The sequence below is a fragment of the Hemitrygon akajei genome, chromosome 20 (assembly GCF_048418815.1).
Source record: "Hemitrygon akajei chromosome 20, sHemAka1.3, whole genome shotgun sequence".
Taxonomy (NCBI): Eukaryota; Metazoa; Chordata; class Chondrichthyes; order Myliobatiformes; family Dasyatidae; genus Hemitrygon; species Hemitrygon akajei.
This window is the reverse complement of record NC_133143.1, coordinates 51408914-51427264: the sequence shown is the minus strand read 5'-3', so window position 1 is coordinate 51427264 and position 18351 is coordinate 51408914. Positions and strand designations below refer to the sequence as shown.

The window sequence follows — 18351 nt, the reverse complement described above, 5'->3', positions numbered from 1 at the left end:
TTGTTTTCTGTACTACATCCCGGGATGCTATGACGTCACACCCGGTTTCGTCGCGTCTTGTGGGATATATACGGGAAGGTGGGGGCATTACGCGAGCGCGTCAGACCCGATTAGACCCGATCGCGTTACGCGAGCTCGTCAGACCCGAGCGCGTCAGACCCGATTAGACCCGATCGCGTTACGCGAGCTCATCAGACCCGAGCACATCAGACCCGATTAGACCCGATCGCGTTACGCGAGCTCGTCAGACCCGAGCGCGTCAGACCCGAGCGCGTCAGACCCGATTAGACCCGATCGCGTTACGCGAGCTCGTCAGACCCGAGCGCGTCAGACCCGATTAGACCCGATCGCGTTACGCGAGCTCATCAGACCCGAGCTCATCAGACCCGAGCACATCAGACCCGATCGCGTTACGCGAGCTCATCAGACCCGAGCGAAAACGCTGCTTTTAAGTTAAAGGCGATCAATAACTTTTCCTGGTAGGCTGCAGTATATATATTTTTACCAGTCGCTAGGAGATATTGGAATGTTGTTCGTGCTGTTCAGTAAAAAAGTATATGCAACGTAATTTGTGTTACCGATACGTATGTTAAGCCTAAAATCCAGTGCGGCCTTTACAATTAAAAAATTGAATTTATTTCTAAAATTAGAGCCAGCGGCTTTTAATCAGGTGCACTCTGTAGTCCGGAATCTACGGTACTAACAAATGAATTACTAAGCGAAAATATTATAAACTAAATAACTGCCATAAAGGCAGCACAATGCTTTTCTTCGAGTGTTTTCCATGTTGATGAGGGCGAGTACAAATGACTGATTTACAATAATTTAATTGTGAAAGTGCGCTTGATTTATTGTACAATTTCATTGGACCTCTGTGAACTACTCATCAATTTTATTGGTCTACTGTTACGAGGCAAAATGTTTTTGGCGGCATGAAAAAAAAACATGCATTAGCCGCACCGTAGTAAAGGCCGCAGTGTTCAAAGCTGTTCAAAGCGTGGGAAAAAAGTAGCGGCTTATAATCCGGCATCTACGGTAGGCATAAAATGGAATATTCATTTACCTTCACAAGCCAAGTTCCAAACAAAAACCTGGACAAGTGAAAGGCACCCAATTTTGCCATATAAACATTAATTCTATACACAAGGATGAATCCATATGATGCACCAATACTAGAACAATTGCAGTTTGGTAGTAAATGGCCCTTTGCAGCAATGCAGTGTGAAAAACAGGAGTGAGACAAGGGATTGAAGTACCCAGAAATAGATCAAAGACCAAAGCCTAAGAATCTAGAAGGACTTTACTGCCAATTAAATAGAGATGACAAAAAAATGCAAAAATCAGTCTGCAGGTCAGAAGCATTTGTTATAAAAATAGCACTGGTGCTACAGTTTGATGACAAGTGAAAAACAGGTTTTAAGTTGGAGAAGTGGTGGTGGGGGAGTGGGGGAAAAATGGACAGGACAAGGGAATCTCCTTGATACGGTGAGGTCAGGTTTGCAAAGATAAATTCAGTGTTTACACCATCACCTGGTTTAGGAATTAGATATGATTAAGGGTTACATCAACTCCCCCTTTCCAAGAAGCGTCCTGGCATGCTGAATGCATCTAGCATTTTGATTTAATTTCAGATGTTCAGCAATCGCTGTAGGCATTGCTGTAATCCAAGATAACAAAGCTGCCTATTTAAACTCTGCAAAATCTCATGAATAGCGATTTAATAAATATTACAAATATTAGCAAAAATATTAAATGAAATGCACTTCAATAGTGAGCCTTAACATTTCACTTAAAAAAAAAACAGAATATGTGACCAAGTATGTTAGTCATGATAATGGACATGTCCCTAGAGTCTGAACACTCAGCCTCATGGCACACAAAAGCCAACAAGGCAAATTAGCCAAGACTCTTTATTATTCATTGTAATTACAAGAACCAGATAAACCATTTTCAACTTAAAAGAAATTTATTAACTAAATGTGAGCTCCAGTGTTCTGATTATTATGTCTTGTAAACAATGACCAGATTTAACTCCATACTTTTTTGTTCATATTCTCCACTCCAATTATATTATTCAGCACGAAAGCAAATTTCAATCTAAAAATATAGTCCTGTCACAATTACACCACTTTAAACAGGAATCCCATGCCTCTGCCCCCACACTGTGATATTTATTTTCCTTGCATCAAATTGCTTTCATTGCCAAAAGATGAATCATCAGCCTGCTAAGCAACAAAGTCATACTTATTTAATTTGCCTTCATTATATTTTTGCTCTGGGATAGATTTCTTCAGTACAAAATGGGAAGCATAGGTCACAGTTAATAAACAAAATACTATTAAGAACTAGTAGTGTCATGCCAAAAGCTTAGCTATTGAACCTTGTTAAACAGGAATTCATTAGGGTCCATACTATAGCAAGTTGGGAACTTGAGCAAATTGTATCAAAAATTTTAAAAGTCACTCAATCTTGCTACTCATGTTGAAGGCCACTGTCATCAATCAACATTCTTGGACAGAGATGAGCTCCTGAACCAAGTAGTTCTATTCACATACTTAATGTAAAGCAGATAATGAGGCTCAAAACAAATTTCTCACCATAAATATGACTAATTTTAGCATTTAGCTTTTATTCTAGGATTTTCTGCCTTTCCATTATTTTTTAAATAAAGTAATAAAAAAAATCTACTCACATCGAATGTGTACTCCCAGTAGTTTTCTGGTCTCTTCTTTGTTACATTCTTCAAGGTAATATTATCAATCTGCACTCCTGAAAAATTAAACATCCAGGATTTCAAGATGCAAAATATACACCCAACAATCAGTTGGAAATAACTCCTATTCACAAGGATACAATTTACCATTGTTCTTACTGGTTACACAATTAACTTGTATGTCATTCCTAACCACTTTGCTGAATGGAGCTATTGCAAAACCTTGTACTTACTTATTTTCCAGAGCAACTACAAAATGTTTTACAGCAATCTGTAATCTTGTAAATGTACTTGCACACTAATATGGCAATTATTGCAAAAAAAGTCATTTAACTCATTTACTAATCAGAAGAGATCCCTCAGAATTTACATCATAAGCAACACCGTGGCCAAACACTCACAACATCTCACTGTTTTGGAATTATGCCAAGAACAGTATTTACAATTTTGTCTTAGCAACCAAAATGGAAAATAATTGTCAATGATATTAAATGCAAAGGGTAATGAAAAGAAAATGGTGCTGATCCCAATACTGCTCTGTCATCAACAATGCCTTACACTTAAATCTTATTTCTTTACTGCACAAGATAATAATTTAGCTATGCCTGAGCCCCAGGATACAGAATGAAGTCATGGAAAGATCACATTTCAGAAAGAAAAGTCAGCTTCAAATAAGACTAATTTTTATTTTAAGTATTTCACCACATTCCATTGGGTTAGGCATTTCATCTCTTTAGTCACAATACTGCTGGAATATACTGAAGGTGCTGGAGCAAATTAAAACACCATTTCCTACATTACAAACAATTTTAAGAGTCTATTTACTTCCAAAAAATGTGTAACGGTACAATCATGCAGCTATTTATAATGCACAATAACGGAAACTTCATAGAAAATTTATGACAGAAAGCTATTGAGATTTTTGAGTTTCTTCCAGTTGAAAGGGAGCAATCCCAACATCAAACCACCTTGCAACACTACAGTGCTGCAAGTCACAACTTTAATACATGTACAAATAATCTGTGCCTCTACTACCCTTTCAGTGAGCCTTAACTGACTTAAGTGGTTTTCCCCAATTCCCCTCTGCCTCCAATTAAATTTATACCCACTGACTTTCTACAGATGTGCAGTAAAAAACATTCTGACCAGTCGCATCACAGCCTGGTATGGAGCCTACAATCTACAGGATCACCAGAGGTTGCAGAGGGTTGAAAACTCATCCACTTCCATAACATGCACAACTCTCCTTGCATTTAGGACATTTTCAAGAGGTAGTAGCTTAAAAAGATAGTATCATTAAAGACCCTCACCATCTGGTGCATGCCCTCTTTACGTTACTACCATCAGGGAGGAAGTACACCGACACTGAAGACCCACACTCAACGTGTAGGAACAGCTTCTTCCCCCCATCAAATTTCTGAACAGTCCATGAACTCGTCAGCACTTTTCTTTATTCATCTTTCACGGTTTATTTTAACAGTAATTTTTATGTCTTGCACTGTACTAAACAAAAATTACAATACATGTCAGTAATAAATCTGATTCTGAGCCTCTGTTCCGAACAAGTACCCCAGTTTTACCAATTTTTCTTTATAGCTACAGTTTTTCCAAATCTGAACATCCTTACAAGTCTCCTGAGCATTCTCTCCAATCAAATCAGATCTTTCCTGTTACATGAAAACCAGATCTCCATGCAATATACAGGAATAACTTATTCTGGACGTTAAGTGAAGGAGGAGGCTGTATTAACTTTTCCAAATTTACTAATTTACTTCATTTGCCTTTCAGTTGCTTTACAGAAAATCTAGCTCCATGCAGAACATCACAGGTTCTTGGTAGGCAAAAATTATTAACATAGAGCAGTACAATGCAGAACAAGCCCTTTGGCCCACCATGACGCCAAAATAACTAATCCCTGCCTGCACATTTGCCTGTTCATGTATCTAAATGCCTCTTAAATGTTGTTGTTAGAATCTGCTTCTACTGCCTATCCTAGTGGTATACTGGGCACACCTACCATTGTGGGGGGAAAAATCCTGAAAACTCTCTTTAAACTTTTTCTTTCATCTTAAACCTACACCGTGAAAAAAAAGAGCAGACAACTTACCCTTTATACCCAGAGAAATCAAAGTCTATCCCACCTCCCACAAGAAATATTATCCAACATCCTGGCAAACCTCTGCTTGCACCATCCACATCTTTCTGAACATGCGGCATTCAAAACCTCAAATACGGCTTAAGCAAAACTTGGTACAACAGCAGCATGACTTGCCAGCTTTTATACGCAATCCCAATGAAAGCAAGTATGCCATACATTATCTTTACCACCCTATCTACTCATGTTGCTGCATTCAGCGTGCTATGAACAGCAGGCTCACCCTGCACATCAATGCTCTCAAGGATCCTGACATTTCTGCATACTTCTCTCTTGCATTTGAACTCCCAGACGGCAGCGCCTCAAACTCATTTGGATGAAATTCCATCTGCAATTTCCCTGACCAAATTTCTAAATGATGCGTTACCTGCTGTATCGTTTGACAACATTCCTCATTATAAACCAATTTTCAAGTTCAAGTTGAATTGTCATTCAACCATGCACATGTATACAGCTAAACGAAACAGTGTAGCTCTGAAGACAAGCTGCAAAACACAGCACAGATCATTATGATGGCTCATATTCACCAGAGGGGGGAAAAAAAACAGTATGAGCACAAGTCCCTGAGTGGCATCGTCTGAAGATTGATGGTGCATGGGATGTTGTCTTGGCGCCATGTTCCTACACGAGCAAGTACGCAACAGTTCTTCATCTCACACTGGTTCAGCAATCCGAGGCAAATCAGCTTGTCTCACGCAGGGTCAGTCGCAAGCAATCCAGCCTGTCTTCCAGGGAGCAAACACTGGAGAGCAGCACCAATAGGAGGGGCCAACCCCCAAACCAACATGGATTCCAGCATACCCACCACACCTCTGTTATCTCCCACACTGTCTCCAGCATCTCCTCTCTAGGTAGCTGTGACAGACAATATCGTGGCATAACAGCCTGGTCCGCACGACAAAGAAGGCCACACAGGTCCCCAGCTGTCAGCTGCACTGATGACCTAGACTTAGTATTTTATATTACCAATATCCAGTAGGGTTGATCACAAGAAAAGCGTTTAAGGCACACATTTCCACTACTTGTTGGACCCAGAGAGGCTGCTATGACCAAGCAAAATTACATAGATTTTCATCTAGTTCATTTATATACATCAGTTTACTCAGAGAGTGATAGCTGTGTGGAATGAGCTTCCTGTAGAAGTAGTAGAGGCCAGATCAGTTGAGTCATTTAAGGTAAAATTGGATAGGTATATGGATAGGAAAGGAGTGGAGGGTTATGGGCTGAGTGCGGGTAGGTGGGACTAGGTGAGATTAAGAGTTCGGCACGGACTAGGAGGGCCGGAATGGCCTGTTTCCGTGCTGTGATTGTTATATGGTTATATGGTTATAAACAAGGGGCCCATAAGCACATAAGAAATAGGAGCAGTAGACCATCTGGTCCATCAAGCCTGCTCTGCTATTCAATAAGATCACAGCTAATCTGGCCATGGACTCATCTCCACTTACATTTTCCCCAAAACCCTTAATTCTCCTACTATGCAAAAATCTATCCAACCTTGTTTTAAATTGCAATGACACTTGCAGAACACCACTGGTCATACACCTCCAGTCAGTAAAACATTCTTCTCATTGGAGACCTCAGCAAATGTTTTACTAAAATACATTTTAACAATATCTATTTCTCTACCCTTATCAATTATCTTCATCACTTACCCATAAAACTCAAGCAGATTGGGCAGGAATTACATTCTCCATACAAAGTTACACTGATTGCCAATAAGCCCATGCTTTTCTAAAAACTTGCCTACCAGTAATGGAAAACATAAGGAAACTCTATTTTATTCAACAAGTCTCAAATGTCTCATTGAAAAATTCTCACCAATTCAACCATTACGTAATCTCACAGCTAATACCAAATATGAGCAAAGTCCCAGATTAATTCTGCTTGTCATTCTGCCTCTCAAATGACTGAGACACCACTTTTGCTGTACTACTAAGAATAAGGAAGAAACTAGATTAAAGGTGGAGTGAGTGAAATGCAAAAATGACAGATAAAAAGGAAAAGGCATTAAAATAATGGACCACAAATTTTCAAGCAAGGCGTTAAAAGAGAACAAGAACTATTTTTCTTATTTATCTTGTAGTACTTGGATGCACATGGCCAATAAGAACAGCATTTTTTCCCCCTATCTGACTTTCAAATCCAGCCAAAAAAGTAGATGGAAGAACGTTTTGTACAAAATTCCTTATCACACATAACATTATCACCAAATCACTAACTTGCCAACCATTAAATCATTTGCACAGCTAGTTGACAAGCTAAGAGACTAAACATTTAAGGCCTCTAATCTCCTCTTGATCTTTTCTAGATCTGGACGAGGCAGGTCTGTGTTCCAGCATGTAACGCCTTGCTAACAATACAGACACACCAAAACAACCACAGCAAAATTATCTCTTGACATCAACAAAAATACACAGGAAAACCCAAACAGCAAGGGCTCCCTTTAGTTCCCTCATTCTTCCCCTTTGTTAATAAAACTTTTCCATGAGATAACTTTGGCTCTGATTCACCTCAAAATTTCCAAATGGAAAAAACAAACTAAAGACACAGCTAGTTATTAATCTTAAAGGCTAGTCACTTGGGTCTCCAATCTGACTGCTGCTTTTTCTGGTTAAATTAGGGTCAGTTTTAGATCTGAGGGAGAATGAACAAAAACCTTGTAAAAGGACAAAACTGCATTATGTGCTTCACTGAAATTCTACAGTGATTATGTCGTATTAGTATCTATTTGTAGATACTGCATCAACAAAATGGCATGGAAAGACTGATGCACCTACAGAGCTTGGATTTAATTCTTTTTTTCTAGAAGAGAGAATATGTATTTTATTGCATTGTCTAAAACCCAGTCATTCATTATACAATACTTTCCAAGTTTAACTGCGCTTGTCAAATTGGGGTCAGTACTACATCATGAGAACAAACAGGATAAAAATGGAAGTGTTCAATAGGTCAGAGAGAATCTGAGGAAAGGGAAACAGTTAACATTTTACAATTTGAAACTGGTAATTAAATAAGTTAAATTTGTAAAGATAGGTATGGAAAGAACAATGAGGAAGGTCTAAAGACAGAGAGAGAATGAATGATTGTGGTGCTGTTTCCATTATAACAGAATACTCTATTTTCTTTCTGCCCCTAACCCCAACCCTCTCCCACAAATCAGTGGCTTCTGCTGTTTTAGAAACGTCGCTTCTTTCTTACACATCCGAGGCATTTTTCATTACTCACTAACCTTCACCACCTTCTCAATGGGCCTCATCTTCCATTCTCTAATTTTCCCTGAAGCTTTAAACTAGCTTCATCTCTGTTAAACGAACAACACAAAAATGAAGCACTGCAGATGCTGAGAGTCTGCAAAAACTGAAAATTCTGGAAATACTCAAACACCAGGGAGGACTTGAGAATGAGTATTCCCAGCATTTTCTGTTTTAGTTCCATCTCTTATGAAATGCTGCACTAGATGCTGCCTAACTAGCTAAATATTTCTAGCATTTTCTCCTTGCATTGTAGATTTTCAGCATCTACAATATTATGCATTTACTCTGCAAGATTTTCCCCCCCACACCTCTGGGTTCATTCAACAAACAGGAAAGGCCTCTTGCTTAACTGCAAGTCAATGATCTTGTGATCTTTCAGAAGTACAAAAACAGTGACCAGTCTCAAAGAAAATGTTATACTACAAAATGAGTGAGAAATGCACAAGCAACTCAAGCAAGATCAAAGATTACCTGGTCGCTGGGTGACTGCATTTGCCCCTTCTTCAGAAGATGGGGGAGTCCTCTCATAGTAATTATTCTCTGTTCCCAAAGAGTAATTTTTCCTGGAGAAACGCTCCTTTTAAAACAAAAATAGAAAGCAATAACACATAAACCCAAGGAAGTATTTAAGAGAAACAACCATTATATAAAAGTTGGGAAGTCATAATGCAGCATTATAAAGCTGTGGCTAAGCCTTATTTCAGAGTATCATGTACATTTCTGGTCACTGCATTACAGGAAGAATGGGCAGACTTTGGAAAAGATGCAAGAGAGGTGGACTAGGATGTCACCTGAATTGGAGATTATTAGCTGTATAGACAGGTTGGGCAAACTAGGGTTGTTTTTTTTTGGAGAGTAAGAGGCTGAAGGTAACTTGATGGTAGTTTATAAAATGAGAGACAAAGATAGATTAGAGCCTTTATCCCCCAGAGCACACACTGAAGGATGCCAAAAGGACACAGATTTAAGGAGGGAAGGGTAAAGTTAAAATTTTAAATATTTGTGAGGCAATTTTTAGTTTTATACCAACATACGTATGTGGTCAGCACGAATAGATGCAACTGCAATATTCAAGGGGTAATTAAACAAGCACATTAACAGGCAGGGGATGGATGAATACAGATCAAGTGCATACAAATGAGATTACGTTAAATGTGGCACAGACATTGTAGGCCAAAAGACCTGTTCCTGTGTTGTACTGTTTGATTTTCTATACTGATAATTAACGTTAATTAGAGCAAGCTAAATTTGAATGCTGCAATTTTGTAAGGATGCAATAAAGGACTGAAGCCTTATTTTTCCTCCAAATGAACTTTAATCTGGAGTTTTATTCATTATGTACAATTTTCTAAAGGATTATTTAAAGAGGCTTTCCCCAAATCAATAGCAAACATCCATAACTTACACATAAATATGTAAAACTTTTGCTGGCACAAATGTGTTATCTGCTATTGTTGTAATTATGCTTTCTGCTGAGCTTGAAGGAAGCTCCCCAGAGGATAACTCAATCAGCTTCTAACCATTTCCATGACCAAAACTTTCCCCATTGGCTAGGCATGACCTGTTTCTACTCTGGTTCTCCACTTCTTAACTGATTTTTAATAATTTTATGTCTCAATGTCAAAGCCATCCAATAAACCATTGAGACAGATCAACTACTGAACATGAGACTGCTACCCACGAGTGTAGTGCCCTTCCTACACAAATGCTTTAACAACAGGAAATAACAATCAAATTCTTACAAAAAGCTTCTTAAAATCAATTCTTACAAATACCTTTCACAATTAAGGCACTAGAAAATACTAAAATTGTGCTTCCAATAAATGCAGCTTGCTTCCAAAGAAATAAAACTGAAGTTTTGAAAGAACACAAAATGCCAGGCACATCCAGCACGGGACTACAGTTATGTGGAGAAAACACATTGGTTATTAACCTGGAAAAAGTGAACTAATTTGTCATCATTGTTGCAAGAGCACAAAAAAAAAATCGAAACATCAATCTAACATTTCTCTGTTAAGACATAAAGACAACTTGTCAGCTCAACAAGTGATAGAATGCTTCAGTGATGTTAAAGATGTGGCTCATAAGTTATACATAATGCACTGATAAATAATAGCTTGCCCCTTTTAAAAATAAAACGGAACCATTTAAAAATGAAGTGATCATCACATATTTGACTATCCCGTCATCGTTTATTTAGACCACAAGACAAAGGAGCAGAATTACACCATTTGGCCCATTGAGTCCGCTCTGCCAGAACATCGAGTGATTTATTATCCCTCTCATCCACAATCTCCTGCTTTCTCCCCAAAACCTTTTACACCCTTACTAATCTAGAACCTATCAAACTTCTACTTTAAATACACTCAACCTCCATAGTCATCTTTGGCAATTAATTCCACAGATTTACCACCATCTGGATAATCCTCATCTGTTCTAAAAGGACATTCTTGTATCCTGTGGCTGTGCCCTCTGGTCCTTTCCTCCATAATGAGAAGAAACATCCTCTCCACATTCAATGCCACCAGCATGAGAAAACTGTCTCAATATCCCCAGTAACACGCACAAATAAGGGACTGTTAAACTTCTAACCATAAATTAACAATTTTCCTTTAGAGCAACTTTAAGGGTTTTTTAAAAAAAACATCTCTGCTGAAATAATGCTCAAATTTAAGGGTCAAAGTTATAGTTTAAAGCTAATGGTTAAGTTATACTTTAAACATCTAGTCCTTCAAATCAAGAAGTATGACTGAAGGACAGATTAAACTATTTATAAAGCAATGAAATTGCTTAAAGCATTAGCTTGCCTGTCATAATGAAATCTCAAATTTCATGCCTCTATTAAATCCCAAGCTTCCAAGTCTGGAGCTAGGAGACATCGGCAGACTTTTGAGCTATTAATTTGCTGCTGCACACAGAATAAGATTGATGAATTTCCTCAAATTCACAACTACTATGTACAGTTGCATCGTTACACCACCAAGGTGAGATTCAAGAGTCGAAGATGAAGGATCATTTAGACACAAACTGAATGTGCTTAAGCAAAAATTTGCTTTGTATAAATGGAAGCAATTACAGTTTCTAAACTATATACAAATGAATGAATTGCAAGGGGAGAGCACAGGTGCAGCTAATGATGTAAACACTTCCTCCTCTTTCATACCTTGAGATCAAACAATGAAACATTTAATTTTAAATATCCATTACGACAAGTCGAACCATGGCACTGCACAATCATTTGCGCCCACCCGTTTAGGGTTAAAAGCAAAGGACCGTGGACCAATCATTACTGATTTTATTCATTTAAAACGAAACGTGATTTTTAATGAAGGTTCTGCAGGACTGGAGAAAAAATGATTTTTTTTTCTCTCCAGTCCTGCTGAAGGGTCTCGGCACTTCTGTTTTTCCCATAGATACTGCCTGGCCTGCCGAGTTCCTCTATCATTTCGTGGGTGTTGCTTGTATTTCCAGCATCTGCCAGTTTTTAAATGAAGGCTGGTTGTTTCGTGGTATGTGAAATGGGAATAAAATCAGGATCAAAGGCTGACAAATGACTTTGCATGCAACTTCTTCCACCCACCAACCGAAGCCGACTCCACGCCGCCACCCCGCCACCCCATTGGCTAATTTCAAGCGCCAACGACCCATTTAAAAATACACAGGCACCGCCTCCCCCCGCCCCACACACCCGCTGGGTGCCCGCCCCTCGCGCCCAGCTGCCACCAATCGCCGGCTTGCGACCGCCCCGCACGAGCCCCGTCCGCAGCGTCATAGCGGCGCACCCTGGCGGCGGGGGGTCCAAACGACACGTGAACGGGAGATGGAACGGAGGGCGAAAAGAAAAATGAATTGCACATTTAAATGCACACGGATGTGTTTGCTTCTCACATGCATAACCCAATCATAAAGTTGTCTTATAGACCGCGCTCTCACCCCGGGGGGAGAAACCGGCGGGGCTCGCGCTCCTCCATTTACCTTGGCGACGGTGTTCTGGAACTTGCGGCCGTTGGCGGGTCCCCGTCGCTGCAGGTCGGCCAACTGCTCGCGCAGCGTCTCCTTCTGATGGAAGGAGAAGGCCGGGTGGTTGGACGCCATGGTGAGCAGCAGCAGGAACTCCTGCACGCTGCGCTCCGTCAACTGCAGCCCGTAGTTGCGGATGACCGTGTCGATGCGGCCGAGGGCGCGGGCCAGCACCGTGGCCGCCTCGCGGTTCTCCGAGCCCAGCAGCGCCAGCGACACCACCAGCTTGCTGCGCACCACCTCGTCCGTCACGTCGCCGATCGCGGCCAGGTCGGCGGCGCTGTTGGCACGGATCTCCGAGTCGCGGAGCGAGTGGTAATCTTTGCGGGCCAGGTCCTCCAGGCAGCTGCCGAGGAAGCGCAGCTCCAGCGGGTGGCACAGGTCCAGCAGGCCGCAGCAGAACTCCAGCCGCTGCGCCGATGTGAGCGCCGAGCCGAACCACTCGTAAACCGCCTCCTTCTGCGGCTCCGGCGGCGGCATGGCGGGAACAGCTTTCACCCCCTCCTCCTCGTCGTTATCCTCTTCTTTCTCGTCGTCATCGTCCTCCTCCTCCTCTTCTTCGTCCTCGTCCTCCTCTTCTTCGGGGTCGGGCAGCTTCATCAGCACCTTCATCTTCAAGTTAGCGCAGCACCCGCCACCCAAAAAAAAACAAAACACACAAACAGCTAATTAGTCAAGTGGAACCGTCCGCTCCGCGCACATTCTCAGTCTCGGTTACAGATCGATTAATTTATTTTTCTTTCTCTCCAACCCCTCCCACTCCGCTCAGCAACGGAGCGCCGATTGAAGTGGAAGTCTCGGCCCCGGCTGTCAATCATCCGTGCCCTGTCCCCACCAATCAATCACTGGTGGCCCCGCCCACCGCCGGGCTTGGCCCCGCCTCCCCTCCGCTCCGTGAGGCAGGTTGAAGTGCGGCGGTATGTAATATCGTCCGTCCGCCGCTCCCGTCCCGCTCACTCATTACCTACGCCCACTGCTGGCAACCATTCCACTTTTAGAAGGAATGTTCCTCAATTTAAATGCTTCCTTCACAAGTATCTCGCTTCTAACCAGGCATCCCTCGCTATTCCATCCGCAGCTCCCCACCTCCGGCGGTTAACATCTATATATCCATTATCCTCCAAGCGATTAAATTGTATTTTTTCCCAAATATAGTTAGATATTTATAAATGCATGTATAATTTATTCACTGGCTTCAAGTAAGTCGCGGTCACCTGGTCTTCAATTATTGGGAGAGGGGAGAACAGGAGGAATCACAGAGAAAGTAGTCAACGGACCTGTCAAATTTTATCAGATCTGTCAGAGCAATCTAGCTCCTCCCGCTTCACTGTAGTCTTTCCTCAAAGCTATAGATATTTTCCCCTTTCTGTTCCATGTTCTGCTCTGTAGTCAATGCTGCGATTGATTTGCCACCCTTTACTACCCCTACCAAGTGCATTACAGGTCAGTGACATGTATTTTCTTCATGTCATTGTTTCAGCCATTCAGCTTCACTCCCTAATCTTGACCCCTCTGGCAAGTGAACAGTTTACATGAAAAGTTAAACAAAAGCAGCAGAGATAAACCTCTCAACTCTGTGCTCCCTGAATTATTCAGAAAAGATATGACCAATCATTATCTCAAACCATAACATCAGTCTCAGCCTTTAGCTCTTGATGCCTTTTATGACCATAAGATTCAGGAGCAGAATTAGACCATTTGGCCCATTGAGCCTGTTCTACCACTACATCATGGCTGATTCTGACCCAAGAAGTTTATTTACTTCTTTCTTAAGTGACTTGGTCTCCACAACTGTATATTGATGTGAATTCCACTCTCTGAGTAAAGAAATTTCTCTTCACCTCTTTCCTAAATTTCTTTCTGAGATCAGGATCCATTATTCTATGCACATTTTACAGTGCAGTCTAATCCTGGCAGACATTAGTAATTTTCCATTAAACTTTCTTAAATTATTTTAAGATCCATTGTCCTTAACTGTTCACTGTCTCTCTGTCTGCCTACATCTTTGCATCCTCCTTCTTTAGACAATAGTGTGTTGTGTAATTGGGAAGAGCTGCCAGACATAGTGGTGAAAGCAGGCACATGAGCAACCTTTAAAAGCCGTAGATAAGTACATGGATAGGAAGGGTTTAGAGGGATGCAGGCCAAATAAATGCAGCCGGGACTAGTTCACTTTGCAACTCAGTAGTTATGGATGAGTTAGGCTGAAGGGCCTATATGCTGTATCCATGCTGTTTGACTCTACACATTATAAATGGTTATACAGCGGAATATAGCATGTGTTTGTGGGGTTCTAGAGAGTGTTCTAAGGTATTGAGGAAGCAACCTTGTAGGGCACTAGTGTTGAGGGTAATAGTGGAGAAGGTGTTCTTACTTATCCTTATTGATTTCTACCCTTTTCCTATAATTTTTGACGCCCTTACTAATCAAGAATCTTTCAATCTCTGCTTTAAATATACCCAATGACTTGGTCTCCATGATCTATGCCAATTCCATTCACCACCTTCTGGCTAAAGAAATGATTGATGATTTGCTGGCAGCGCTTGATTTTTGTCTCCATGTGTCCCCGGGATCAGAGAGTGCTCTGTCATGCAGCTACTTGGGATCAGCGACTGCAACACAGGCTCTTCCACTATTCTGCACATCCTCTTCGCAAACCCACTGTCCTCCAGAACCAACAAATGCTTCTCATACATTAACTCTTTAATTCTCAGGATTATTTTCATAAACTTCCTCTGGCCATTCTCCAATCCCAGAACAAACATTCTTAGATATGGGGCCCAGAATGGCTCACAATACTAAATCTGATCAGACCAATGCCTTATAAAATCCTTGTTTTAATTCTAGTCTTCTCAAAATGAATCCTAACATGTTTTCCTTCTTACTACCAATTCAACCTGCAATTTAACCTTCAGGGAATCCTGCACTAGGACTCCCAAGTCCGTTGGCTCTGATTTCTGAACTCACTCCCCATTTTAAAAATTGTCTTAATCTTTATTTCTTCTATCAAAGTGCATGATCACTCACTTCCCTACACTGTATTCCATCTGCCACTTCTTTGGCCATTTTCCTAATCTGTCCCAGCTGCAGAGTTCTTTCTCAACACTACCTGCCCCTCCACCCTTCTATCATCCACACCACTGGCACCAGGATGATATGGTTTTCTTAAAGCATCGTGGAATTGTAGACTCGAGTAAGAAGAGGTTAAAAATGTCAGCGAATACCACTGCTAGCTGACCTGCACAGAACTGGAGAACATGGTCAGGTGTCCATCTAGCCAGTCACTTTCTGTTCACTCTCAGTAAGGCATATCTGACATCTGCTATAGTGACTATGTGTATCAAAGGTGCATCAAAGATTGTCAGGGTAAGCGGTGTCAATTCATTTAATAATTTTCTTCTACATATTCTCTAAAGCCTTCAAACCTTTCCTAAGTATGGCACCAAGGATGGATCCAGCTCTGAATCAGTGTTTCATAAAGGTTCATTACAGTTTGCTGGTTCTTGTGCTCTATGTCTATATAAAGAATCTGGGCTGCCTTCTACTTTTCGATGATTTACTCAACTGGGCTTTGCAGCTTCAATAAAATATGCAGAAGCAGTCTGAGATTTTTTGCATTCTTGTATCTTAAAGAGTTGTGCCCAACTTCTTAATCAGAAGAGTGGGGTAGACATCCTCATGGAATGGCTCTTGGCCAGGCAACAACGGCTATAAATCAGGACAAGCATTTGGGATATTCAGGTTGCATTTAACCTGAACACCATTTGCACTTCTGTGGCTATAGGTATATTCATGATAGGGAATCCTTGAAGAGGAAGTACATGGTATCTGGATGGTATTATCAACTTTACTGTTTTGCTTTAAGTTTCTTTCAAATAAACTTTTTCATTGTGAGAAAGATGAAAATTAACCAGTATAGACTGAATAGAGATGGCATCTGCTTCAATAAAACAGAAGGAGAAAAGAGGGGCTAGTTCATATGGCTTAAAAACTGGTAAAAGTGTTTGTATCCATCACTGGCTCATTACATTCTGAACTTTAATAAGAAAATGGAGGACAACCTTGTTTGTATGGCTACAAATTAGGGAATATTTGCCCAGTTGTGCTTCATTTGGTAACTTTTGCCTAACTTTAATTGCAGAAATATGTTGGCAAGTAGATACAGTTAAAGTATGCATCAGCCACAAAAAAATTGAAGTGCCAATGGTGGCTAAATTAGTAGTACTGTTGCCTCTTTGTCAGAAGGTACCTAGTTCATCCTGCTCCAGTGACATAGGCACAAACATAATATACTTAATTGTTGTTGTGAGGGAATGCTGCAATCAATACAGAGAGGCTAATATTTAGCTTTACTTTAGCAGGTTGAGGAAGAAACTCCTTCATTACTAATTAGTGCTTTGTAGAAGGGATTGTGAAGATTATATTTAATCGAGCAGGAATGAACTTGGACTTCGAAAACATTAAGAAGGAGTTCTTGTTTTGATTATACCTTTTGGCTTCAAGATAAGTTTTATGTTGGAAGGTTGAAATTATTGCTTTCAGTTTCATTTCCAATTACGTGGAAAGTAAAAGTCAAATACTGGATGGGTGATCGGGGAGTCAAAGATAAACAATTGATTATTAGATAAAGTGGGTCATTTTGATCAAATTGAGAAGGTAGAGAAAATTTTTGAAACTAGTGTAGGGTTTTGCATAAGTAATTTTAAATTGTTAGTAAGCTTGCAAACTTGTAAAATTTAGAATGTATAAGTCTGCCACTTAGCCCCTTATTGCTGCGCTTGTTTAGAAATAGTTAATTTACAACCTAACAAATTAACTGTGCTCTTTGGAATAATACCTCAAAATATCCATGGTATTTTTTCTGACCAACATGTTATTGCGTTTGTTACATTGATAGCTAGGAGGGCCATTCTGTTGAAGTGGAAGGATACGTCGGCTCCCACTCTTCACAATGGTTCACTCAAGTGATGTTATGTCTTAGTTTGGAGAAAATTAGAAGTCTAACCTTCGAACCTCTGTATGATTTTGAGAAAAGATGGGGTTCATTTGCTCATTACTACCATTTGAGTTAATTGATAGATTTCTTCCACGATCTAATTGTAAATTTTGGTATAATTTTTTTTGCTGGTGGTTTGATGTTTATCTTTAGAAGCTTTTTGTATGACATATGGCTCCAGGGTTGAACACCTAATGGGTTCTTTTTTTCTCTCACTTTTTTCTCGCTTTAGTAGGGTTTTTTTTACTTTCCTTTTTTTTGTCATCATATTTTTCAATCCTTAATATTGCTTTTTTTTCTCTTTTGAGACATTGTAAGTGTTACTTACTTCGATGTACTCTTGTATTTTGGATAATAATAATAATAAAAAGATTTGAAAAAAAAGTAAGAGCTATCTAGTCCCATCCCAGCGTAGTCACAACTATTCAGTGCACGTCCAAGTTCTTTTTTAAAAGCATCTTAGCCTCTACTATTACATAAGGCAGTGAATTGCATTTTCCTTTGTAAAAGAAAATCTTTGCTTCAACTTTTGAATCTTGTTCTTAGCTTCTTAGGTTTGTGGATAACTTACTTCCATCAGAGTTCTGTAGGATTGGAGCCTGCTTTTTTCCTATGTGAGATTCATAAATTCTTCCATAAGTGGAGCAGGAGATGCTTCTTTGGGTGGTTGGGTAGGTAGAACAGGAGACTGCATGCTCCCTTTGTTGTTTACACGGGGCTTATCTTTGCTCCTGACATCCTATAATAAATGCATGATGACTGCCACTCAGTAATCTAAGCTTTTCTAAACAAAAGTTCATATTGGATTGTTTGCCCAACAAATTAACAAGTCTGTTATTATTTGATATATTCTTTCCTCCCCAATTAGTCCTCCAATCCTCAGGAAGTATCAAAAAGTTAACTTAACCTTCTTCTCTCAACAGTTTAGGAAAGGGGTGGTGAACCTAAGGCGCACATGCCCTAGATGGAATGTACAAAAATGTTGCAGCAAGCAGCATGCAGTACACTCGATTTGTTAAACCCCATCCACAATTAAAAGATACATAATGATTATCTTTCCGGCTAAATGAAGCACTGAATTGCTTTTCACAAGAAACATCTCATGCCTACTTAGCGCCAGCTAGATCATTGTGAGAACACGTAACTTTGGATGATACATTTTGAAATCCTTGCAGACCTGGTGCACATATAAGCATTTGGAGAGAAAGTG

General features: G+C 40.3%; 1 protein-coding gene across 3 annotated transcripts in view; it reads right to left on the bottom strand.

Annotated features, from left to right (window-relative positions):
- The window catches only part of LOC140713775 (zinc finger CCHC domain-containing protein 2-like), a 66296-nt gene extending 53322 nt beyond the window's left edge, over positions 1 to 12974 (bottom strand). For 2 of the 3 annotated variants that reach the window (XM_073024295.1, XM_073024297.1), the window contains exons 1-3: positions 12101 to 12974; positions 8597 to 8702; positions 2693 to 2769 (exon numbers count right to left, since the gene is read on the bottom strand). In XM_073024295.1, coding sequence (XP_072880396.1) covers positions 2693 to 2769; positions 8597 to 8702; positions 12101 to 12757 — 840 coding nt within the window. In that variant the 5' untranslated portion in view covers positions 12758 to 12974. The remainder of the gene's footprint in view (positions 1 to 2692; positions 2770 to 8596; positions 8703 to 12100) is intronic. The other variant, XM_073024296.1, reaches the window with a different exon arrangement.
- Between the last annotated feature and the right edge of the window lie 5377 nt (positions 12975 to 18351).